Source organism: Anabrus simplex, chromosome 2 (assembly GCF_040414725.1).
Source record: "Anabrus simplex isolate iqAnaSimp1 chromosome 2, ASM4041472v1, whole genome shotgun sequence".
NCBI classification, from domain to species: domain Eukaryota; kingdom Metazoa; phylum Arthropoda; class Insecta; order Orthoptera; family Tettigoniidae; genus Anabrus; species Anabrus simplex.
Genome location: NC_090266.1, coordinates 983,131,124 through 983,158,573, shown reverse-complemented (window position 1 = coordinate 983,158,573; position 27,450 = coordinate 983,131,124). Strand labels below are relative to the sequence as shown.

Genomic DNA, 27,450 nt, shown 5'->3' with positions numbered 1-27,450 from the left:
TGTTATGTTTATCTGTTTGATGAAAATTGGTGTAATAATGATGAACTTAAAGCCATTAATATTGAAGGTTATTATCTAGCAAGTAATTACAGTCGGGTTAATAAAGAGCATGGGGGTGTTTGTTTTTTTGCAAGTCAGGAATTGAATGTAAAGAAAGGATCTTGAAGTGCATAATTCTGAATGAGAATTTGAATGAACTTAAGTTGAATTTAAGCTTCCCTATGGTAAAAGAGTAATTCTGTTAACCGTGTACCATTCACCGGAAGCTGATGTGGAGATTTTCTTAGGAAAATTAGATCAAGTCCTTCAAAACATTTTCAGTAGGAATAGCAGCACAGAAGTAATACTCTGTGGTGATTTTAACATAGATTTTGCTGAAGAAAACCTTCCGTCAACATCACAACTACTGCATGTTCTTCAAAGCTGTAATCTAAAACACTTAATTTTTACACCCACCCGGGTAACTGCCACCTCAGCTACAACTATAGACAATATTTGTATTAATTTCCTTTGTTCTAAAAGCAAGCGTCCAATATACATTTTGGATTATCAGATCATCATGCTCAAATTTTGCAACTAGAAATTGAGAATGCTAACAAGTAATCAACCAAAATGAAGCAAGCACAATTAACTAGTTTTTTCTCTGCAGCTGCAGAAATGGGCTCCGATAACATTTTGTCATAGCACTGACCAAAAGTATAGAACCTTTTAAAACGTTTTTTAATGCAATTTGAATTACATCTTCCAAAAAAACTTGCAGTAATTAATGAAACTTCAAAAAAGCCACGGGTCACGAAGGGTATGGATTTCAAGTCAAAAATGTAAATTACTAAGTAGATTAGCACAGCACAGTTGTGACCTGGTTTTTTTGTAAGTATGTTAAAAACTACAAATCAGTCTATCAAAGAGTTCTTAGGGCGGCTAAGTTAATGCACAATAACAAGAAAATTAAAGAGTCGTGCAATAAATCACGAACCATATGGAATGTAATCAAGGGAGAAACCAACAGACACGTGGTTGGAAATAAAGTTGCTGCCATAAAACATAAGGGAATACAAATTAATGACCCTCATCATTTGGCTAATTATATAAATGATTTCTTTCTATCCTACCATAAAAATTTGAAAATGCAAATAAATCAGATGGATCACCAGAATTCCCAACCTTTGTGCAAAACTCTATGCAATTAACTCCAGTAACAGAATTGGACGTTCTTAAAATCATACAGTCCTTGAAGAATAAAACTTCTACAGGTATAGATGAAATTCCCACAAAACTCACTAAAGAAAGTGCTCTTATCTGGTACAACCTTTAACTTATCTCATCAATGAATCATTTTCTAGTGGTCAGTTTCCTAATCTTCTAAAAATAACTAAAGTTATCCCAGACTTTAAAAGTGGAAACTTACATGATTTACATAATTACAGACCAATTTGAATGTGCTATGAAAGATCGGCTTACTAAATTTTTAATCAAATATAACTTGTTAAATAATGCACAAAACGAGTTCAGAGCCTGGCAGAAGTACTTTATCTGCTTTATAACATTTTACACAGTTGGTCGTAAATGCTCTTGATAATGATGAAACTGTGATAGGACTATTTCTTGACCTTTCAAAGGCACATGATACTGCTGGTCATGAAATATTGTTGCACAAATTATATCGGACTGGAGTTAGAGGAATTGTTAACAAGTGGTTTAGATCATATCTAGATAAACAATCCCAGTTTGTTGAAATTACACATTGTAACAGTACAGGGCATAATGAGACATACCACTCTCAGGTAAAAAACATAGACTTAGGTATTCTGCAGGGTAGTATTTTGGGGCCTGTTCTTTTCTTGATCTATGTGAATGATCTTCCTCACAATAATCAAGTAGAAACTGCAGTTCTGTATGCTGATTATTAATAATCTTGACCCTAAGTCTATAGAAACTGCAGCAAATACAGTCCTGTCTAGGTTAGAATCATGGTTCTGGAAAAACAAATTAACACTGAACCTAAAAAAGACCCAATACATGGAATTCAAGGCATTTAACTACCGTGACAAAATAAAAATGCAATTGAAAATATGCTGACCACAAAATTTTTAGGTGTCCATATAGAATGAAAAGTTAAGATGGGATTGTCATATTAAAAAAATAGGGAAGTCTTCGAGTTCTGTTTTTGTTTTGCCTTAAAGACTTTTTCTAATAGTTGTAGTGAAGAATATGTTAGAATAGCATATTTTGGACATTTCTATTCAGTCATCACTTATGCTATTGGTCTTTGGGACTGCTACAAATCAAATCTTGATGTTATTTTTCGAATACAGAAACGATATATCAGAATTATATTGAGATGTAACAGGTTAGATCATTGCAGACCATTATTTAAGAGGCTAAGGATACCCCCAGTACCAAGCATACACATCATGCAATGCATTCTACATGTGAGAAAAAAAGAAAAGAAAAAACTGATCACTTCAGAAAGAATTTTGACAATCACAATTCCAGACGCGAACAAGAAATAATATTTTTATCGAGCACAAGAGTAAAACCATTGCCTTGAGACATGTAGACTCTGTTGGAATCAGATTGTATAATAAGCTTCCAAATAAGATTAAAGATATTAGTCCCATCAGTTCGTTTACCACAGCTTTAAAAAATCTCCTGCTGAGTAGCTGCTTCTATAGTACAGAAGAATACATGATGAAGTGCTGATAATAATGCTATTACTTATTAACTTGTAAATGTTCTTAATATCTAGTATATAGCCTTAAAAATATGTTAATGTCATATTGATTATCTACATATTATTAACACCACAGTCACAGATTTTTATTTTTATATTGTCTTGTAAATATTGGTTATCAATATTATTTATTGTTTAAAAAAAATTAAGATGTCCTGTCCTAACATTGAGGTATTTGGTGTTTCTGTTTTCCTTCTTATTCTTATTCTTCTTTTTCAAAATGTTCATTATTGTGCATATATTATTGTTAGTATTAAGAAATCACTCGACAACTCCTATACTGTTGGCATATTTCAAAATATGTAATTGTACAGTCTACGGAAGCTAAATAAATGAATGAATGAATGAATATCCTCCAAATCGCCACTTCAGTCCCCACTGTGAACCTTCCACTGTCCACACATGTTTTGGTGGGCCATTCATCTGCCTGACATGTTCATAGATTTTCGTTCCAAACACTCACACTATAGCATATTAATGAGAGATCCATCTGGATCTCTCCAGTTCACCCCAGTGTATCTTACAAATAGGTACGGACAGCTGGAGAGTGCAACTCAACGAATACTTCATATATGTTGCAATGGACGTGCACTTGCCAAACAAAATCCCAAAAGTATCCGTTCAAATGTGACCATAACTATGTGTCAATTATTATCAGTGCCATGATAGTCCGGCTCCATGGCTACACGGTTAGCGTGTTGGTCTTTGGTCACAGGGGTCGATTCCTGGCAGTCGGGAATTTTAACCACAATTGGTAAATAACCCTGGCATGGAGACTGGGTGTATGTGTCGTCTTCATCATCATTTCATTCTCATCACACCTACGGGCGTCGAATCAAAAGACCTGCACTTGGCGAGCTGAAGTCCTCGGACACATCCCAGCACTAAAAGCCATACGCCATTTCATTTCAGTACCATGATACGAAAGTTGGACTCTAAAAGATGGAGCACTCATCTGCGAAGTGACCACAGTTTTGAAAATAGATATAAACTTTTCTATACCTGGAGGTGTAGCGCTCAATCATTGAATCTCTGAGGGCATTTCAAAGATCTTCAGCATTTCTTGCACTTGGGATTCAGTCAGACGATCCTCACTATCTTCCACAATCTGTAACACAATATGCAAAATTAGCTACAATGTGAGAAGCCTTAAAGAAGTTGTTCCTAATGTAACATTCAAATAATACTACAACTTTCCATACTGTACAGTTATTGATTCTGTCCTGGCACAACCTCACAGTAAGATCAATGTTAAAGTTATTCTGTTATTATTTTAAATAATAGTACCCAAAATGTGCTACATGATTATATACTTTATGTAACATGGTGGCAGGTAGGAAATAAAAGCACCACTGGAAGTATTAAAATTATTTGGCTAAGATTTATTAGTTCCTATATCTTACATGCTACACAGATGCATAAAGATACCAGTTTGCACTCTCTCCACTCCCGCTAAACTCAGTCAAAGCGGTAGTTCACTTTTACAAACTAACACAATCACACTAGTTAAACAGAACCCAATGTTCCACTAACTACTGTCACTTATACTATAATACAATTCCACAACCACACAGTTCTCAGCTTGAATACAACACAGACTCACGATTCTGTATGTCGTACACTGTCCGTACATACACAAGTCTCTGTTCACCGTCCCTTGCCAATCCCTCCCACTCTGCACCAGAGACACAAAATTCACTTTCCAACAGCCTGACACGAAAGACTCAACTTCTCAGCAACAGACAGAACAGAATGACAGACTACAGTTCTATTAAAACAACGTGCATGTTCAGACAACTCCAAGCACTGTAGTTGAAAATGGCAGTTATTATGGCAACCAGTACATACCTCCTGTTTAAACGAATCCCAGCTAGACGTGTGCTCTTCCTTTTCCTACCCTCTCTGTCTCAAAGCTTCCTGAGGAGGCCAGTCCGAGTTCCATTTTGCCAATTAGTATACATGGCACATGCACGTTGGCTATATAACAGTGCCTGCTCTGAGTGACAGAATCATCTGTATAGCATGTTTTTGAAATCAGCTAAATATTTAGAGTGCTATTGTGTTTGTGTTAATAAGTGTATCGTTATCAAGACTGGCATTATAAAGTAGTGTAAACTGAAGCAGTGAGAGCCATAAGTTGATAAGTCCAAATTCTAATTTTTTCAGAAGCATTTGAAAATTTCAAAATATCATAATATGGGTTTATTTATATATAGTGGAACAATTTTTTTACTGTAGAATTATTTCATATAACACAGTCTGATACAATCTTACTATTTTTTCAATGCAATGTACGGTGTCATTCATTTTCAACAACTGCGTCATGGAGCACTTTTTCTGATGTAATATTGTATTTTAAAAAACGTGGACTTATATAATATTTTGCATGGAAACTGTAGAATATGAGAAACAACCTCTACGATAAGGAATCAGCAATATATGCACAGTATCAATCATTTTCAATAACTAAGTCATGTAGCACTTCATCTGATGCATACAAAGCATCATAGAATGTGACTCTGGAGTGGCAATGTGCATAAAGATGTGTTGTATGTCCTGCAGCTTCTTCCTCGTACTGGCCTGAGTAAATCGCTCAGTTTAGTGAGATGCTCCATTATATGCTAGCGGACGCTCGATTTCTCATCTTTAGTCTTAGGACTGCATACGGGGTCAGAATGGTGAACATAGTCACCCGCACCTTTCGAAGGGTTTCATGGACTAACATAGCACCTCTCAAGCACCTCTCAAGTGTGATGTTGGGAATAGGACATATGATAAGAGTTAAGAGCTTCTTTGAAGTTACAAGTCTCTACCACAGGGGTCCCGTTATCTTGCATATCGTTAGTCAGTGCATGCTTCAGGTGGACTAGTTCAAATGGTGTAGCATGATGTGTCTCTTTTATGAGTTTTATCCATACAGAAGGCCCTGCAAATTTCTCCATCATCGTCTGCAACTTTCTCCATTCGTCATTCGCCCATTTTTTCGATTTTTGCAAATGCCCTGTCAATGGGGTGAAACTGTGTCCAGGCAAGGGATAGTAAATATGAATATTGATATATTTAAAAAGAGGCTGTCAAAATGCAAAAATATATTTATTTATTTATTTATTAATTGTGAAAAACAATCTCCCATGAAGACATGCAGGTGTTCTGTACCACTAGGAACCCTATTGTTCACATAACAAAGCAAGCAGCTTAGGATCTCATTTGGACCTTGTCACAGTAATGCTCACCATATACGACCATGGTAGCCTTACCGGTTTTCAAGACTATGATTCTAACATTGTGCAGCCGTAAATGGTGTTTGTAATACTCCTGTCTGATATCAGTAACAGGTAGTGGCAAGTTCCTTTTACAGTCAAAGTATATTCCCGCTGCCTCTGAATCGTTCAACAGGTTTTCTACCTCCCTCAGCTGTGAGAAATATGAAACAGATATAACAAAGAGCACAGGACAGGTAAACTGAGAGCTTATGATAAAAAAAAAGAAAGCTGGCTAAGGCATAAGTTTAAAATAATTAAAGTGTTTTAGGTTTCTTTAATGATGGTCATGATAATGGTTAGACAAACTGTATTTTCTGACTAATCTTGTGTGTTCCTGTGAATATGCATGTATATATAATAGTATACACACCTTTGGATCAAGCAAGCTTGCAACTATTTCTTTGCCCTTGATTGGTATGAGATTTCCGTTTTTCGGAAGTAGAATTCTTAGGCTTGCTGCGTACAGTGGATGTTCCTGGTAGTGGCTTATTTATAATGCAATCACTATCCAGGTATGTTATATTGTAGTTATGTGCGAGTCTTATGTGAACACAATCACCGCAATTCTGAATACTGAACTAATGCTGTGTACAAAGTATGATTAACACATACATAAATGTTTCCCGCTGCCGACAGCAGGGCTGCCACCTCAAAAAATTACAACCCAGCCAAAAGAAAACGAACCATGGCATGCGCAAATAGCCAACATGGACTTAGGCCTAACAACATATGACTCGGAGAAGGCAGACTTATAAACATATAGCCTGCACAATGATATGCATGTCTGATTTAAGGCAGCCTCAAAGATGGACTTACGAACATTTCCTCCGCACAATTTCTTTCCCGCATTTAGTACATGTATAAAACAGTCCAGTGCACTGATTATCTGGAAACTGCAAAAGTGGACTTATCAACTTTCGGCTCTCACTGCTTCAATATTAGTGATCTGTAGTAAAGTGTAAATTTTTACTACAATATGTCACAACCAGTTCAAAGCACCACTAAAAGACAAGGGCTAGCAAGAATTAATTCACTTTGTGAAAAGACAAGCTCAAAGGGGAGGCATGGCATAGTTATTCGTGATCAAGCTCGTAATATAGTGTGTGTCTTACGATAATATTTTGAAGCTGAAAGAGAAAAATGAAAGCCCAATGATAGATTTTATTGAAGATGTACAAAGAACAGCAGCAGCTTAAGATATCTCAAGCTACAGTAATTAGAATAAGCAAAGAAAAGGAGCCTTGGGAACAAGAAGGGGAAACAAAGGGAGAGAATGTATCTGGACCATCACCTGACAGGTTTTCAACACCAGGGAAAACTCGGCACAATGCCTCACGAGTGACCAAAGGCATGAATATGCCTACTACAGGAGAAAAGAACACCCCACACTACAAAAACTACACAGCAGTCTTAGAGAAGATGATTTGTTTAATGGTAGTGAGGCACCCTTATTAATAATCTTGACCATAATGGCCAGGATTGAGTCCATATTGACTTAATCACAGTATATAGAGAGATGGATGATCTGCCTAGTCAAAACTATGTATGTATGTATGTATGTATGTATGTATGTATGTATGTATGTATGTATGTATGTATGTATGTATGTATGTATGTATGTATGTATGTATGTATGTATGTATGTATACATCGGATTATCCATCTCTATTTACAGTGAGTCATCCTTTGATGAGTTAGGATTTCAATTTGAAAAATACTCAAACCAACCAAACTGTGTTGATGCAAACACATGATTTTGTGGCTTGGTAGTGTCGCTTCTTGAGAGCTGTTAGGAATACAGATTATGAAAGCATTGTATGGCTCAATGAAACATTTGTAAACGCTGGCCACATTATAACCATGGGGTGGTCAGGTAGAACTCCATAAGGCACAATGAAAGCCCAGTCAGGAAAGGGTGTTAGGGCAAACAGGCACTGCCCGAGGCCTTTTTTTTTTTTTTTTTTGCTAGTTGCTTTATGTTGCACCGACACAGATAGGTCTTATGGTGACGATGGGACAGGAAAGGCCTACGAATTGGAAGGAAGTGGCCGTGGCCTTAATTAAGGTACAGCCTGGTGTGAAGATAGGAAACCACAGAAAACCATTTTCAGGGCTGCCAACAGTGGGTTCGAACCCACTAGCTTACAGCTGCGTGCTCCTAACCACACGGCCAACTCGCCCAGTACCTGAGGCTTTGTTCCAAATTGTTTCCTCATGCTGCGGTGCAAGAAACAAGGGAATACACGAGGAAATGAATGCTGCTTCCTTCACGCAATGGCTTGAAAATTCCATCCTTAAGAACATTCCACCAAAATCCACCGCTGTTATGGATAATGCTCCATACCACTCTGTAATAGCAGACAGAGCCCCAACAATGCAGACGAGAAAAGCTGGCATACTGGCTGAGGTATAAAGAAATGTCCTGCATCAGAACATAGATATTACCATGGAACCTGGTACTACAAAGTCAGAGATAATGAACTTGTGACAGCTTACAAACCAAAGCCAGTTTATGCCATCTCGCCATAAGACCTATCGGTGTCAGCGCGAAGTAAAGCAACTAGCAAAAAAAAAGTTTATGCCATCAATGAGATAGCAAGACAGAATGGCCATCAGGTGATATGGGTGCTTCTTTACAATGCCCATTTTAACCCCTTTGAACATATCTCATCACAATACGTAGTCAAGAACGACAAGGGGTTCACCATCACTCAAATAGAGACACTGACCAAAGAGGGTACTGACAATGCCGCTCAGACAATTGGGCATCTGTGCTGAATCATATAAAGGAACGGACACAGAAGCAGTGGGAAAAGGAAGAAATTTAGGATGACTGTGCAGAAGAGAGCAATTCCTCCCTTAGAGGAGCTGCATTGACACCATGGAGGTGAGTAACTGTCTTACGATATTTGAACTGATAAAATTGCTGCTGACAAAGGAGTTAGCACAAGTTGTGATTGCAATTACAAAAAAGGTTTGGTTTGCATGTAAACAGTTTTACATGTACATTACAAATATGTGCACAATATTTGCCATTGACAATTACACTGCATTTTACAATGCACATTTTCGGTCACAGACTTCAAAAAATGTGGTTGGTAGATCTAGGCAAAAGATTACAAGGATGAACATATCTACCGAGTATAAAGTGGCGGAGACAGATTTGCTTATCACAGTAGGAGCACTGCATGAATACCTGCATTAAGCAGTCTTCCAAGTCACACTGCTTTTGAACATCAAAATTACGTTCGGGCGGTGCTTTAAACCTCTCTGGTCTGAAGTCATCATACCCAGCTAAAGTCCAGGAGTACCAAACAAAGTCTGCGAAGACTGGAGAACAAAACTGATTGTGTACAATACACATCAGCAAAGAAATGGAATCCCTCGACGATGATGTGAACTTATAGTCGATAAAGATATTGTGATCTTTAATCCGCTTTGAACTTCATAAGCTATAAATTTAATTTTTGTTCCGTAATGAAGTGCAATTATAAGAAATAAACTGACAAGAGGGTCCACATTTTCAAAACAATATATCAAGTAAATAATATTACAGCAGTCTTGGGACTAGTTTCAGCCACTTAGTGGCCATCTTCAGCCAAATAAAGAGGGTCCAAATTTTCAAAACAATATATCAAGTAAATAATATTACAGCAGTCTTGGGACTAGTTTCAGCCACTTAGTCGCCATCTTCAGCCAAATAAAATTGAACAGATTATGTGATAACTAAAACATATGTATACCAGACAAAGACAATGTTGCAGGAATAATTATAACATTAAAATACACATAATAACAAAAATTATGGTTATGATCTTCTTGTCATAATATGGTGTCTTTAAGTTGACTTAGAACCCCAGGCAAATAAGTAAATCTGGAAATGATAGCCAGAATTAGGAATGAATAAACATACAGAAAAGAAATTAAAAAGGAGAAAGATTATTTTTGAGACTCAGCTCTAATGTCTGAAGTAGAACGAGCACTGACTTGCTGTATGAAGCAGGCAAGCAACGTAAACAAAGGAGTGGATAGGGAACAAGCACTGATGTGTTGTAGGAAGCAGGCAATGTAAATAAAGGAGCAGATAGGGAGAGGAGGGGAGGGGGGTAAAGAAGGGAGCAGAAGGGGAGGGAAGGGGAGGGGAGAAGGTGTGTCTAAGGTGTTGTTAAGGATGCACAAAGAAAGACTGCTGCTGGGAGGGGAATTTAAAGAGACCAAGACATGAAAATCCTCAAAGTTGTACAAAAATGGGCCCCTGATCAATATTACGGAAAATTATTTTATCCATCTGGAACAGTTTTTCAATCCTAACTTCAATCTAAATGAAATTTCAAAGAAATCAAACATTTTCATTGACCTTTTAATTATTATCTTTAGTAATCATGTGTCAGATACAAATAATTCTTTCTTTTATAATCTCTTTAATTTCCCCTCTCAGCAGCAGTCTTACTTTCCGCATCCTTCAGCCCCACCTTAGACATCCCTTCACTCCTCCCCTTCCACCATCTTCCCTTCCTGTCACAACCCTTCTATACCCTCTACCCTCCTCTCCATATCTGCTCCTTTATTTACATGCCTGCTTTCTACAACAAGTCAGTGCTTGTTCCCTATCCACTTCTTTGTTTCCATGGCTTGCCTGCTTCATACAGCAAGTCTTGCTGGTTATGGACAATGCTTGTGCTCATCCTCCAGGCCTTGAGGCCGACTTACTGGAGGAATTCAAGTTCGTTAAGGGTAAGTTCCTTCCTCTCAACACTACTCCAGCCTATAGATCAGCAAGTCATTTCGAACTTCAAGAAGCTATACACAAAAGCACTATTTCAGTGATGCTTCGAAGTGACCGAAGAAACCAACCTTACCCTCTGAGAGTTTGGGAGAAACCATTTCCCCATTGTGAACTGCCTGAAGATCATCAATAAAGCCTGGGATGGGGTCACCAAGAGAACTCTCACTTCAGCTTGGGAAAAGCTGTGGCCTGACTGTGTTCTTGGACGTGACTTTGAGGGGATTGTTGGTGAAAATGAGCCGCCGACTGTCGATGAAATTGTGTCCTGAGGGAAGACTATGGGGTTGGAGGTGAATGACGTGGACATTCAAGAGCTGGTGGAAGAACATAGCCAGGAACTGACCATCAACGAACTGATGGACCTGCATCGTGAACAAAGGAGGAGGTTATGGAGATCTCGTCCTGGGAAGAGGAGGAGGAAAAGTCGATGTAATCTCTTACTTCAACTGAGATATGGGAGAAGTGAAAAATGTGGGAAACGGCACAAAATTTTGTAGAAAATCACCACCCGAACAAGGCTGTAGCAGTGCGAGCGATTAATCAGTTCAATGACAATGCAACATCACATTTTCATGAAATCCTCAAAAACAGGCAAAAGCAACAGTCGTTGGACAGGTTCCTCCTTAAAGTTGCATGAAAAGAAAACAATTCCAGTGAGCCAACAGATAGCAGTGATTCCGTTGGTGAAATTCGTGCTACACAGTAACTCTTCTCATGTCATCTCCCTCACACCAACAATGATTCTATTGTACAGAAAAGTTCACTTCAATTTGTTTCACGTTATATTTTGTTTCAGAAATGGTATGCTACTAAATATTTGTGTGTTGTGGACGAATCATCCGCCTTTCAATTGTTTTTTATGGGAAAACTTGCTTTGATATACAAGCGCTTTTGATTACAAGCATGTTGCCGGAACGAATTATGCTCGCAATCCAAGGTTCCACTGTACTTTTAATTTTGAGAACAAACAAGGATCAACAACAACATGCATGAAAATTAGCAATCAACAATTGTCAGATCAGATGGAAAAATTCTGGAAACAAGAAGCAATTCCAGATATTCAACATTACACATCAGAAGAAAGAATATGTGAAAGACAGTTCACGGACACCGTTTCGAGAGATACAACAGGTAGATTCTACGTAAGGCTCCCTATCAAGCTGGATGTCATCCTCGGAGAATCAAGAAAACATGCACTAAACAGACTAGAATCATTAGTCAAGAGGTTAAGCAGACACCCCAAACTCAAGACAGCTTATGCAGATTTCATGGATGAATATGAAAAACTAGGGCACATGAGCTTGATTGAAACAAACCAAAATCAAGATGTACCAAATTCATACTTCATACCCCATCAACCAGTGGTACGTCCAGATAGTGACACCACAAAGGTCAGAGTGGTATTTTATGCCTTGACAAAAACATCACTCGGGACATCACTCAATGACAAGCTCATGACAGTACCTAATTTACAGCGAGATCTTTTTCACATTGTACTTAGATTTCGCAGCCATAAGTACGTCATGGCGGCAGATGTGGAAAAGATATTTCGGCAAATCCTCATCCATCTTGAAGATTGAGCATTACAGCAGATTTTGTGGAAAGAGGAATCTTCAGCCCCTGTGAGGATTTATCACTTGAATACAGTAACATATGGAACAGCATCGACACCTTACGATGCCATGAGATGCCTAAATGAATTGGCTACTCTTCATGAAAATGAATTTTCATCAGCAGCAAAGGCTATTCGCAATGATTTTTATATGGATGACTGCTTAAGTGTGGAGGAGACATTCCAGAAGACATGATCAGGCTACGACAGCAAATACAAAATATACTAAAGAGTGGTGGAATGCATTTGAGGAAATGGAGGTCCAACAGCAAAGAGATCTTGCAGGATTTGGAGAGTAAAAGCAACGAAAGGACTTTACTGGTTTTAGATAAAGGTGAAGGTAGTAAGACTCTTGTACTCCTCTGGGACTCAGCACAAGATTGCCTCCAGTTTCGAGTTGAGCTGGCAAAGCAGTCACCAAGATATAAAAGAGAAGTCGCCTCCAAAATCGCACAGATTTTTGATCCACTAGGACTTGTGGGTCCAGTACTGATCAAAGGGAAGTTCTTGATGCAACACTTATGGGTAGATGGATTTGAATGGGATCAGCCATTGTCCCAAGAGCACCTTCAGATTTGAAACGAGTACTATACGTCATTAGAAAGACTGAACAACATCAGAATTATGAGAAACGTAAATCCTGGGAATTGCTCTGGCTCTTTTGATTTGTTTGGATTTAGTGATGCTTCAGAGAAGGCTTTTGGAGCCTGCATTTTTGCAGTTTGTCAAACGCAAGGTGGTCTCTACATTTCCAATTTACTTTGTGCGAAGATGAAAGTAGCTCCTTTAAAAAGCATTTCGTTGCCAAGACTCGAATTGGAGACAGCCCTTCTTCTTGCACAACTTGTCAAAACAACAGCGAGTGCTTTGAAAGAAAAAATTGGTCAGATCAGATTATGGAGTGACAGTACAATTAATTGTTTTGGGATGGATCAACACTGAGCCAAGGCTGCTGAAGACATTTGTAGCAAACAGGATTGCAAAGATTCCAGAAGCCACTGATGCAACCACCTGGAAGCATGTTCCTTTGACTGAAAATCCAGCTGATCTTCTCTCAAGAGGAATTACTTCAGCAGAACTTGAAAATAAAAAGCTTTGGTGGAGTGGACCTTCTTGGCTTCGTACACAACGTCAACAACCAGAGCATTCAGAAGAATTTGAACAGAACTACCAGAGCTGAAGGTCACAGCAGTTACGTTGACAGCAACATCAACCAGCATTCTACTGAATAAATTCTCGTCATTTCCGAAATTATGCCATACAGTAGCATATTGTCAAAGATTCATTTATAACTGCAAACTCACACTGCCAGAAAGGAAAAAAGGTTCACTAGAAATACAAGAAACTTGTCAAGAAGAGAAACAGGTAGTCAAATGGACACAATTAGAAGCATTCCCTCAAGTACTACATTGCTTAATTAATAATCAAGACCTCCCAAAGAAGAGTTCTCTAAAGTTACTCAGTCTGTTTCTGGATAGTGACGGACTGATTAGGGTTGGAGGAAGGCTTCGTTTTTCGGAGCTAACATCAGAAGAGAAACATCCTGTGCTTCTACCAGCAAATCACATCACCAGAATGATCGTGGAAAATGAACATCTTCGTCTGAAGCATTGTCCCCCAGAGCAACTGCTACATGCAACTCGACAACGATATTGGCCTATCAGCGGCAGAAGAGAAGCGAAACAGACTGTCAAGAGGTGTCTGAAGTGGTTTTGTTACCATCCTACAGTTCCAGAGGTACGCATGGCAGATTTACCAAAAGAAAGGGTTACGTTAGTTGTTCGACACTTTTTTACCACAGGAGTGGACTATGCAGGTCCAATATCTGTAAGAGAAAGCCACAGAAGAGGCCACATTCATACTTACAAAAGTTACGTAGCTGTATTTACATGCTTCAGTACCAAGGCAGTGCATTTGGAGTTAGTGTCAGAGCTAACGACCAAAGCTTTCTTAGCTGCACTGTAACACTTTACGGCGAGAAGAGGTTTGTGCAAGCACCTTTTCTCTGATAATGGGAAGAATTTAATTGGAGCAGCCAACGCACTAAAAGATATCCGGTCCTTTTTGGAAAAGGGGTCAACGACCATTACCTCCTCAATTGCTCAGCAGCACATACAGTGGAGTTTCATTCCTCCCTGGTCACCGCACTTTAGCGGATTGTGGGAAGCAGCTGTAAAGATGATGAAAAGACATTTGCTGACTGAAACACAGGGACGTGTGCTAACTTTAGAAGAAACCTACACTATTCTTTGCGATATATAGGCTGTATTAAATTCACGTCCCCTTACTCCCTTGCCAAATGATCCAAATGATTTAGAATTCCTAACACCAGCACATTTTCTTCTAAGTGACACGATCGTGCAACCTGTGCAAAGGGATTTGTTGAGAGAACCCGATTACCGCTTGTCACGTTGGCAGCACTTGCAGAAAATTCGGCAGCGGTTGTGGCAGAGATGGCAGCAAGAATACTTGCAGGCATTGCAAAAACATGTCAAGTGGCATGATACAAATCAACGTATTGATGTTGATTCTTTGATGCTGTTAACTGAGGACAACATCCTTCCTCTAGAGTGGCCCAGAGGTAGGATAGTTCAAGTTCACCCTGGACGAGATGGTGAGGCGAGGGTTGTCACCGTTCGGACGACTGGTGGAACTTTCACCCGAAGCATCAAGAAAATATGCCCTCTTCCCATTGAAGGGGATGACAAGAAGAACTGAATTAAAGATCTCCTCTGATATCTCTAACTTTGTGTTATTTTTCATCAAAGATAATTTCAATATTATTTTCCTTTAATCAAAAAAATATGTATGTATAGAGTTTTGTATTAATGCATATGTTAAGAATAAGTATTTTTACAATATGTATAAGATTACAATAGTTAGTTGAAAGAACTCCTTTCAAGGGGGGTGAAATGTTATGAAGATACTTTTAATTTTGTAAATGTATTTCATTAATTGAAGTTGGCACTTTCCAAGCCTATTTCCGATTGGTCGGATGATTTTGTATTGTTGAAAATGGTTATGCATGCAACAGTTATGTCCGTCATCAAGTTGTGATATCGCATCATTAACCCTCTAAATGGGGAATAGTTTCATAACATCAACCAGCCAGTGGGTAATTATTCAGCACAACGCGCACTTTTGTATTGGGTACAGTAGCGTACGACAGATGTAAAAACAAAAACAAACCCCATGGCACTACAGCCCTTGAAGGGCCTTGGCCTACCAAGCGACCGCTGGTCAGCCCGAAGGCCTGCAGATTACGAGGCGTTGTGTGGTCAGCATGACGAATCCTCTCGGCCGTTATTCTTGGCTTTCGAGACTGGGGCCGCTATCTCACCGTCAGATAGCCCCTCAATTCTAATCACGTAGGCTAAGTGGACCTCGAACCAGCCCGTAGGTCCAGGTAAAAACCCCTGACCTGGCTGGGAATCGAACCCGGGGCCTCCGGGCAAGAGGCAGGCACGCTACTCCTACACCACGGGCCGGCGTAGATGAAAATACTCAACAGAAAAATATATTATATTTTACTTCATTTATTTAAATTACGAGTGATATAGTAGAAATTTAATAGCATTATGTTATTACCGTTTTTCTTGCAAACCCGTAAATATATACATATATACACAGTGTGTTCATACAAAAGTGAATTTAAAAAATGTTCCTTTCATTATTATGATGATATTTTTCACGTTTTCAGATATGCATGAATAGGTTCTACATACTTTCTAGTTCATAGGTCATTCAGAAATTGCGCACAGTGTGGTAAATACGGAAGCAAGGGCAAGCACAAAGTGCCACGTCACATTCCTCACAGTAGTAGACAGTTTCCCGTCGCCTCTGGTTTGACAGGCACACAATACAACGTTTTCTTGAGTGATTCCTACATCTGGTTGGTGGATTCTCAGATAATTCAATAATTCAACCAAGCCATTATCAAGTCACATGGAACAGTTTACCATCATATAGGCCTATAGACCAATTTACAAAAAGTTATCAGAACATGGACAATGGAGTTTGGAGAATAAATGTATCATAGTAACAACAACAACAATGACAACAACTCGCAAATTTAGTTATTTCAATGTACATATACACAAATAAATTATTTACAAAGAATTTGGCACGGACCGTACGAGGCAACACGAGACAGCTGTTGGACTGCCGCCTAGGCGCGAACTACCCGACTGGCGTGAGACTGGATAAAAATGAATAGGACAGCAATAATCACATCTAATATGAATGGAATTTGTTTTAAATTACGATAGTAGATGGCAGAAGTGATCAAGAAGTCAGACGTCTATAGGAAGCTAACCCTACGTAAGAACACATTTATAAGTACAAGAACGCCTAAAGGCGTCAAACCCTATACTCGTGCGACAGCTGTTGACGCCTTGCAATAAAGTATTGAAGGCACCAAGTTCCTTTACTGCAAAATCAATCAAAACCAAATTTCTTTTCTATATGTTTATTCATTCTTAATTCTGGCTATCATTTCCAGATTTACTTCTTTGCCTGAGGTCCTAGGTCAACTTAAAGACACCATATTATGATAAGAAGGTCATAAACAATTTTTGTTATTATATGTGTTTTAATGTTATAATTATTCCTGCAACATTGTCTTTGTCTGGCATACATACATTTTAGTTATAACATAATCTGTTTAATTTTATTTGGCTGAAGATGGCCACCAAGTGGCTGAAACTAGTCCTAAGACTGATGTACTATTATTTACTTGATATATTGTATTGAAAAGGTCTTGTCAATTTATTTCTTATACTATCTTGAACTGTCGTAAGAATAGCACATAAGGTGGCTGAATGTAAGGTGTGCACCCAGCAGAGAGGGTCTTTACTGTATGCACCATGTTTTGAGGTCAGATAGCATTGATATGAGTTCTGTCACAGTATGTCCCAAGCAAATCAACCAGAAGAAGAGACTCCTTCACTGCATATGTGAAGTAGACATCTTGAAAGAATTGCATCAGGATTCCTTACGTGGTTAGGCTGGACTTCGAAGCAACTTGAAATCGATTTTGCAGTTTCAGCATGTGTTGCACTACTCGCACTCCAACCTGACCTATAGGTTTCTGGAAAACTGCCAGCATCTTTGGAAACACGCATTCACTTGCCGACGTAACGGGTTGGATGTTGTAAGAATGAGTTGTTGCATGATCACTCCGAACCAAAAATTCTTACAGGCTTCTCTCCGTTTAAATCCAGAGTTCGTGATGAGTGAAGTTCTTCCGTATACCATGTTGATCAGTATTATAAGTCAGTACACGTTCCATGGGGTTCATTAAGGACATTACCTCATTGCGAAACTCGTCACATCTTTCACTCACGTCGCCATCTGTATTCCAGGTTTTAGTGGTTACAAATTTTGTTATTGCCCGTGAGCCAAGATGGTGTCTCTGTTTAAACTTTGCAACTCATCCTTGGATAGATCCAGTGAATCGAGACAGTCCTACTTCTCAGACCTTTTCCTTCAACTACCGTTGTTCTCAAAAGTTCCCCCGACAATCATATTTTAAGGAAATCTCTTATATTCTTAATTTTACCTTCAAGATTCAACAAGTACATACTTCTCCAGCCTAAAAAGAAGACCGCTATAGTCAATTTTATTTGTTAGCTTCGACATTGACTTGTTGGAAAAAAATTTAAACCAACATGAATGAACATTTTATATAATCATCATCATCATCATCATCATCATCATCATCACAAGTGTTTTATTTGTCTTGTCAATTTTTGTTTAATCTCTTAGCTGAAGATTGTTGTATGTCCTCTGCTCTCTCCGCTCAGCGCCAGCCAGCCGCACGCACGCAAGCGTGGATAATTCGAGACTCAACGTGCAGTCTTCAGTGCGCGTGCCTGCAACGTCTAGTGCAGTATAAAAGGAGCTCCCTGTCTGTCACTCTCCAAGGATTCTCCCCAGTGTCCTGCTCCAGAATACACTGTACGTCGAACACGGAGGCTACTCCTCTTAAAAATGTGTCTCGACCAGGTGGACTGAATTCTGGTAGTATGAGGTTTCACCTCAGGTCACTGCTCCAATTTCCCGTTCCTTCATTCCAGTCGAGCCCCGATGCTGTACTCTACACATCCCCTATCTCACTCAGGCTCCGACACACACATTAGATTCTCTAATTGTGAACTTGGCTGTCATTCTGTGCAAGCTCATGAACTCAGACACTTCAAGTTAGAAGGAACTCTATTAGCTAATCAATGCTAGTGAAACTGATAGTTTTCGACTATCACGAACTGAACATTCCTACGAACTATCTTTTCAAGATAGAAGCTAGTGTAAATACATTCAAAGTGTACATAGTGTATAGAAACAGAAACTCTCTCAAAGTTAATTATCTACTTTGCTTCAAGACAATTTTATGTTCATTCCTGTAAATTTATGTGTGAAGCAAATAAATAAGTTGTGTTCTTGTAAACCTTACCTTGTTTACAACACAACTCATTGGCGACGAGGTAAAAAAAAACAACTACGTGCAACCTGCCACCAACTCATTCGCGACGAGGTAAAAAACTACGTGCTATCTGCCACCAACTCATTGGCGACGAAGTACAACAGTGGTCAGTGTGTCGCCCACTCATTCGCAACGAGGTACAAAACTGCTTACATTCTGTCGTCAACTCATTCGCGACCAGGAAACAAACTCTTAGAGTGTATCGTCAACTCATTGGCAAAGTGACACTATACTCCATAACTATCACCACTCCACATTGGAACCTGTACGGACTCTACCAGCAGTTAGCCTTTTCTATAGTGCAACTATTAGCCTCCTTCGAACTACGGACAGTCAGCCTACATTCCAAGGCTCTCTCTCTCTCGCTCGCAGCACCTGTCAGGCACGCTTCAACTTGTTTGCTCTCTCACACACTCCCAGCTGTTCCGGTGAAGGTCTCACCTCAAGCCCGCTCAGTACACGCTGCTCCACAAGTTCTGTTCTCTCCGGCATCTCAACATGGCTACAGCCGAGCAGCTCACTGCCCTTTTGCAAGCTCTACAAAAGCAACAACAGCAATTCATGCAGCAACAACAAGCAGCATTACTCACAGCTATTCAAGCTCTTTCTGTTTCTACACCGCCCTCAGCTATTCCTCCGTTCTCTGCTTTTGATCTGGCTAAGGAAGAATGGTCTGTCTATTTAGCCCACCTACAGCAGCATTTTATATACCATTCCGTCACGGGTGACAAGCGCCAACGTGCCCTATTTCTCAGTTCGGTTGGCAATGCTACGTGCGAATTACTACAAAAGTTAAGTCCAGAGGAGCACCTCTCTGAAGTGCCGTTCGCACAGCTCTTGGCCCGTATCACTGCACACTATGCTAAAGCCCCACACATAGTGGCCGCTCGCTACAAATTTTTTCAGAGCAGAAACCAACCGCATCAGACTCATGTTGAGTGGATAGCAGAATTAAGAGGTCTAGCTAAACCCTGCCAGTTTCTATGTTCCAAGGACGGTTGTGGTACGCCCTATACCGATTCCCTCATTCGAGATATGGTCATTCTGCATACTCCTGAGGACAAAGTCCGTTTTGACGCTGTCAAGAAGAGCAATCCTTCTTTAGAAGACGTCCAGCGTATTGCTACGGTATACGAACTTACTACCAAGACTGCCGTAGAAATAGCTTCTAAACACGAAGTCGCTCAACTCTCTACTCCAGCCCGCCAGTCATCTGCTACCTTGAACCGCGCAGCCAAGTCGCTCTCTGCCAAGCATTCTCGCCTGGTTCCCTCTCGTTCTTCTACAAGGAAGCCCGCTTCTAAGAGCAAGTCGCAACTCCTGCCTTCCTGCAGAGGATGTTTCAAACATCATGAACGTCGTGCATGTCGTTTTTTCAAAGCCACTTGTGAAAGATGTAATAAAGTAGGACACATCAAGACAGTATGTCAGAGTTCGCTCCGCCCTGCTAAGACTCCTGCAGCGCGCCCGAAGCATATACAGCCCCGACAGGACATGGAAGTTGATCAGATAAATCTTATTCTTCCTACCAAGAATTCTCACAAGATCATCGTTCCTCTATCATTCTCTGATCGCTCTATTGATTTTCAGTCAGACACTGGATCATCTGTTTCTATCATTAACCTGGCTAAATATCACGACTTAGGTTCACCTTCATGCTCTCCAGCTGACATCCAGCTTGTTACATTTAACAAACGGAAGATTGACATTAAAGGCCAAATCACGCTTCCAGACAGTTATAAAGGAATTCAGAAGGTCATTCCACTACTCGTAGTCAACAACTACACCGCATCGAACATTATGGGCATGGATCTCTTTAATTTATTCGGCTTCCAGATTCATGACAACATCAACGTAGTATCTACTTTGCAACCTACTTCTGATATTACGGCTCTCCTCGAGCAGTTTCCGGAAGTCTTCGACTCTACGCTCGGAACCGCCAGAAACTATACAGCTCACATACAGCTGAAATCAGGAGCTAAGCCGCTTTTTTTCAAAGCACGTCCAATACCCCTAGCACTTCAAGACCAGGTCACTAAGGAGTTAGAAAGATGGGTAGAAGATGGAATAGTGGTACCAGTCAATTCCAGTCAATGGGCCACTCCCCTAGTTGTAATCAAGAAACCTGATGGCGATGTACGACTTTGTGGTGATTTCCGATCTACGATCAACTCACAAATTGACACAGATGTATTTCCCATTCCCCGTCCAGAGGACTTATTCCGTCGTCTTGCTGGTGGACAATTCTTCTCTGGAGTGGATCTTAAAGAAGCCTATCTACAGCTACTTTTAGACGAAGACTCCAAGCAATTTCTCACACTCAACACTCCTATCGGACTACTCTAGCTCCAGCGTCTCCCGTTCGGCGTCTCTGCCTCAGCTGCTATTTTTCAGCGCTATTTAGCTCAACTCACCGCCTCCATTCCCGGTTGTGCTAACTACCTTGATGATATTATTGTGACTGGCAAAGATCATCAAGAACATCTCCATAATCTGCGCCTCCTTCTCACGAAGTTGAAAGACAATGGCCTACGAGCGAATCTCGCTAAATGCACTTTCTTTCAGCCGCAAGTTCACTACCTGGGACACATCCTTGATAAAAACGGCATTCAACCTAGTGAACAGAATGTCTCGGCGATTGTAAACATGCCTGTACCACAAAACATCAAGCAGCTCCAATCCTTCCTAGGCAAAGCGAACTACTATAACAAGTTCATTCCCCGCTTCGCTGCAGTTGCAGCTCCATTAAACGCCCTACGCAAAAAAGGTGTTAAATTTCAGTGGTCTCCGCAATGCCAACAGGCCTGGCAAACGATCAACAAAGCCCTTGTTCAAGCTGTTAAACTCACTCATTTTCAGCCTGGCAAGCTCATCACGCTAGCTACGGACGCATCAGATTACGGCGTCGGCGCCGTTCTCTCCCAGAAGGATCGTCATGGACAAGAACGCCCCATCGCCTTCGCTTCGAAGACACTTAATGAGCATCAACGTCGGTACTCACAGATAGAAAAAGAAGCTTTAGCCATCATCTTTGGTATTCGTCGTTTCAATGAATATCTCTATGGCAACCATTTCCTGATCATTACTGATCACAAGCCTCTAGTACACTTATTCCATCCTGGTAATAAGATCCCTGAGCATTCCCTCAGAAAGCTTCAAAGATGGTCCATGTTCCTTTCTGATTATTCCTATCAGATATCCTATCGTGCCACATCCCAGCATTGTAATGCTGATGCCCTCTCTCGCTTACCAGTAGGTCCTGATACCGCCTTCGATTCTCAAGAATCCGCATGTCTTCAGTTAGACACAGAACTCGAAGACACCGTAACCAGCTTTCCTATTGATGCTACCTGCATTGCTAAAGCTACGGATAAAGAGAGTACACTTGCTACAGTACGTACTTACATCCGCAACGGTTGGCCTCTTCAGAACAAACTTCCTGCCCACCTTGCGCCTTATCAACGCATGCAGCATCGTCTTACGACTCGTGCCGGAGTTATACTCCTGGAAACCGTCACTACCTTCCGAGTGGTTATCCCACTTAGTCTACGGAAACAAGTTCTCGACTTGTAACACCAAAGTCATTGGGGCATATCCCGCATTAAGCAACTAGCACGTCAACACTGCTACTGGCCTGGTATTGATGCCGCCATCGAAAAGCTCATCCGCCATTGCGAACAATGTCAAATTAATCAGAACGCCCCGTCTTCTGATCTAGCTTCATGGCCTCCTGCTACTTCTCCATGGGAACGAGTTCACATCGATTTCGCAGGTCCTTTCCTCAATTCCATGTGGCTCATCGTCATAGATTCTCTATCGAACTTTCCCTATGTAGTGGATATGAATTCGACTACTACTACAGAAGCTACCATTCGTGCTCTTCAGAAAATCTTTACAACTGAAGGATTACCTCAAGTACTAATTTCTGACAACGGACCGCAATTTACAGCTACTGTTTTTCACCCTCAATCTAATGGTGAAGCTGAACGCTTTGTACAAACATTTAAGAAAAGTATGAAAAAAGCTGTCTCTTCAGGCTTAACTAAAGACCAAGCATTGTTACAACACTTAAGCAACTACAGAACTCTGCCCGGCGCTGATAATATCACTCCCGCACAAAAGCTCCATGGACGACCTCACAGAACTTTACTTTCTCTGTTGCAGCCTCTTCCGGCCCAGCCTAAGACATCGCCAATGAAGTTCACCGTCAACGACAGAGTCTACATCAGGGCATTCAAGTCAAACCCGCTCTGGTTACCTGGTGTCATCTGCAGATCTTTGGGCCATCGTCTCTACGAGATTCAGACTGCTGAGAAAAAAGTTTGCCGCCACCAGGACCAGATATGCCTGCGCTACCGTCCATATCCGGCTATTGATTCTCTTGTTAAGCCAGATAAATCTACTGCTGAACGAGCTTTAGACCATTTAATAACCATGGGTTCCTTTCAGGACGATGCAGAGCCACTCCGCCCAGTCACAGCTCCGGACAATACAACAGTGACGTCAGAAGCTCCTGCCCAGCATCGCAGCCGCCGCCGCTTCACGCCGTATCGGCGTATTTAGGAGGGGAGGGTGTTGTATGTCCTCCGCTCTCTCCGCTCAGCGCCAGCCAGCCGCACGCACGCAAGCGTGGATATTTCGAGACTCAACGCGCTGTCTTCAGTGCGCGTGCCTGTAACGTCTAGTGCAGTATAAAAGGAGCTCCCTGTCTGTCACTCTCCAAGGATTCTCCCCAGTGTCCTGCTCCAGAATACACTGTACGTCGAACACGGAGGCTACTCCTCTTAAAAATGTGTCTCGACCAGGTGGACTGAATTCTGGTAGTATGAGGTTTCACCTCAGGTCACTGTTCCAATTTCCCGTTCCTTCATTCCAGTCGAGCCCCGATGCTGTACTCTACACATCCCCTATCTCACTCAGGCTCCGACACACACATTAGATTCTCTAATTGTGAACTTGGCTGTCATTCTGTGCAAGCTCATGAACTCAGACACTTCAAGTTAGAAGGAACTCTATTAGCTAATCAATGCTAGTGAAACTGATAGTTTTCGACTATCACGAACTGAACATTCCTACGAACTATCTTTTCAAGATAGAAGCTAGTGTAAATACATTCAAAGTGTACATAGTGTATAGAAACAGAAACTCTCCCAAACTTAATTATCTACTTTGCTTCAAGACAATTTTATGTTCATTCCTGTAAATTTATGTGTGAAGCAAATAAATAAGTTGTGTTCTTGTAAACCTTACCTTGTTTACAACAAAGATGTTCCATAATTGGTACGAAGCATGTTCTATTTAGAATTATACTCGGAGATTAAGCTGGATTATGTTATGTAAATAATAAACGAGCTATAAGAAATTGATAAGTATTGGAAGGTGAGAATCTCCTTGAAACATAACCTTAGTTTACTTGTTGTTCACTACACCCGTAGCTGACATAGCCCTCTTCAGAAATTCGGAACTAAATTTTTGCTCAAAGCACTTGCCTTGCAGAACTGATTTCAAGGTTAAAAGTTTCTCCAAAGTTTGTTCAGACAGCAAGGATCTGAACTGTGTTTTTGTCTTTTTGACTCTGCTAAAAATCCTTTCACATTCTGCATTGCTATGTGGAATTCATAATATAGTATCACCGAAGAGTGTGTCATATATATGTACAGTACACCATCAGCTGATTTCATCTAACCTACCAATGCCCAATGAACATCAATTATCCCTTTTGCCAGGTCTGTTTCTTCGAGCTGAAAGTTACAGAACTGGGAGTGCAGAATATCAGTTTCTTAATCTAAATGTTCCATTTCACTTATCAGAATGTTCGGAACCTTGTTCATGAAAATCTTTCTTTCCTTTTTTTTTTTTTTTTTTTGCTTTACGTCGCACCGACACAGATAGGTTTTATGGCGACGATGGGACAGGAAAGGCCTAGGAGTGGGCAGGAAGCGGCCGTGGCCTTAATTAAGGTACAGCCCCAGCATTTGCCTGGTGTGAAAATGGGAAACCATGGAAAACCATCTTCAGGGCTGCCGACAGTGGGGTTCAAACCCACTATCTCCCAGATGTAAGCTCACAGCTGCGCGACTCAAACCGCACGGCCAACTCACCCGGTCATGAAAAATCTAAGGCTAGAAAACGATGCCTTACTTATAGCAAAAATATTTGCAACTCCTGCATTCATTAGACCGCCATCTTTGCAAGGAAATTTGTGTACCACGCAGTCACATGATGAAGAGAAACACTTTCAAACAGACCTAAAAATTATGCACTTTTCCTCAGACTTCCGAGTATTCACCAAAACAAATGCAGAGTTCCCTATTATCAAATCACAACCATCCTTTTGATTTGCTAGATTGTGACCAATCTACATCAAGGAGAGAGGAGGAGCTTTCAATAACGTATGGTTTCACAAGCCTTGCCATCACGTTCGTCAATAGTTCCTCCAAAATTGACTTCAATAAGTGGATGTGCGGCATACTTAACTGAAGAGCTACATTTGGATTCCCAAAGATATCCACAAAACTTGAGAAAAAGCCAAAAAGACTTATGTAAACTTGATGAAAGGAACATGAACAGTCGTTCCTCACGTGACAAAGCATGGCTCTTAAGATTCATCAGTAGGGGTCTCTTTTTGGGGGGGTGGGGGGTGAAACTGATGATTGGGTTGTTTACCTTACTGAGGAGTGTGGTGAAATGTTATAACAATGCTTCACCTTTTCAAACAAGACACATCTGCACTTAGACTGTGCTTAGGAATTTTGTAAGTCTTCAAAGTTCCCATCTGAGAATCGTCACTCACAATTTTGCTCCGGAATAAAGTAACCAAAGGGTCCAACTGCAGCAAAATTCTATCTAAACACCTTCTTAGTGATAACCATCAAGTAGTCACCCTGCTTCAGAATTTTCCTGATGTCTATGTTGAGTAAAGTCTGAAATTCTCTGAACTTTTCTTTCCTCTTTGCACTCCTTTCCAGGTAATAAAATATATCAATTATACTTTCATCTACATTTACATTCTCTGCAGCAAGATTAATTAGGTGACAAGAGCAGCCTACGATGATCATGTTACTATTTTTCTGCTTCAAACATCCTGTCACACCATTCCTTAAAATTTGAGAGCAAAAGATTGGCAATATTAGCTCTGGTGACAACCCCTTCTAAATAGGCACAGAGTAGACAACTCTGAATTTCATTGAGTTCCGGCCTAAAAAATGTTACAACAATAGGATATATTTTTCAAGTTGCTTTTATTGCTATCATCAGTAGCAACAAAAAATGCATTCACCTGCAAATGTAATACAATTTTCGCCCTTTCTTCCATGCACATTTCTGTAATGATAGCCGCTGTTTTCGTTCTAGCACACCCATATAGCTTAGCGATTTCCGAATCGGGAAACATTTTGCGAAACAAAGGCCCCGCGTGGTCGGCACAATTTACAGGCAGGTTATGTTCTACGATAAATGACATAAATAAAGCCTCAGCATTCATCACAGGATTTACATCTTGGTTTTTACATGAAAAGCTCAGTTTCTGGTTTCTTTCTACACACTGGACACTCTCCTAATGATTTTTCATTTGCACATGATTAGTATTTCGCTCTTCCCGCCATGTGCAACTGGAAAATCACACCTACATATAGAGTAGTACAGAATGTGAACATTGGTCCCTTCTTGGATTCACTGAAACACTGAAACTCTTCCCTTTAAGTGCTTTTAAACACTGCATCATATTTCTTTTTTGACATTTTGGCCAAAAGACATACAACCAAGAAGCACTGCTATGTGACGTAATACGAGCACTTATGCAGGTCCTGCCCCGGATAGACGTCTATGGCGTGCTACTTCTGAGGTTAGGTTACTCGCTTGCGACTTCCAATTCTTATTATTAAGCTATCTGAGTATTTGACCGTATTATAGACCAAACAGGAGCACATGGCTGGCCACCGTGCACCGTACTGCCGTCCGGTTGCAATTATTAGAACTACTGTCGACTAGCCATACTTAGCCATACATCAATAGAACGAGGAAGCGCGCGCGCAGGAGTTTAATAATACGAAAATTACTGAAAATACTCTGAAAATTGGGGGACCGGTCCCGGTGATCACGAGATCGGGAAGAACGATGCAATATCAGTAGTCTCCACTTAAATCAGGAGAGTTGGCACTTCTGACATAAGTACAACATGAAACTGAATACAGATTACGACAAATAGAATATGTGTTGGCCTGCCTATGTCACAGCGTCAAGGTGGTGGTGGTGGTGGTGGTGATTATTGTTTTAAGAGGAAGTACAACTGGGCAACCATCCTTTATAATACACTAATCAGAGGAAGAAATGGAAAAATGAAGATATCGGCCAAAGGAATACAAGGACCACGAAGGGCGTGAAAATGAAAGACACCCTAGCCCTCGCAAACCTAATAGCATCGGGGTCGGAAAAGAACAAGAGTTGACCAAGGGAGGGCGGATAGGACAGATGAAAGTGAGGAGTCTGGCACAAGTAAGTGGAAGCAATGCCAGGACTCAGCTAAGGTCCCTGTGGTCGCCAACCCACGCTCCAAAGTTCAGAGTCCCTGGGGCC

The 27,450-nt window shown here is 40.6% G+C and overlaps 1 protein-coding gene across 5 annotated transcripts in view; it reads right to left on the bottom strand.

The window, feature by feature from the left end:
• Window positions 1-27,450, bottom strand: part of Polr3I (RNA polymerase III subunit I) — a 183,156-nt gene that overhangs the window by 72,416 nt on the left and 83,290 nt on the right. For 4 of the 5 annotated variants that reach the window (XM_067139604.2, XM_067139607.2, XM_067139606.2 and 1 more), the window contains exon 5: window positions 3,737-3,842. In XM_067139604.2, coding sequence (XP_066995705.1) covers window positions 3,756-3,842 — 87 coding nt within the window. In that variant the 3' untranslated portion in view covers window positions 3,737-3,755. Of the gene's footprint in view, window positions 1-2,703; window positions 3,619-3,736; window positions 3,843-27,450 lie in introns of those variants that run through there. The other variant, XM_067139608.2, reaches the window with a different exon arrangement.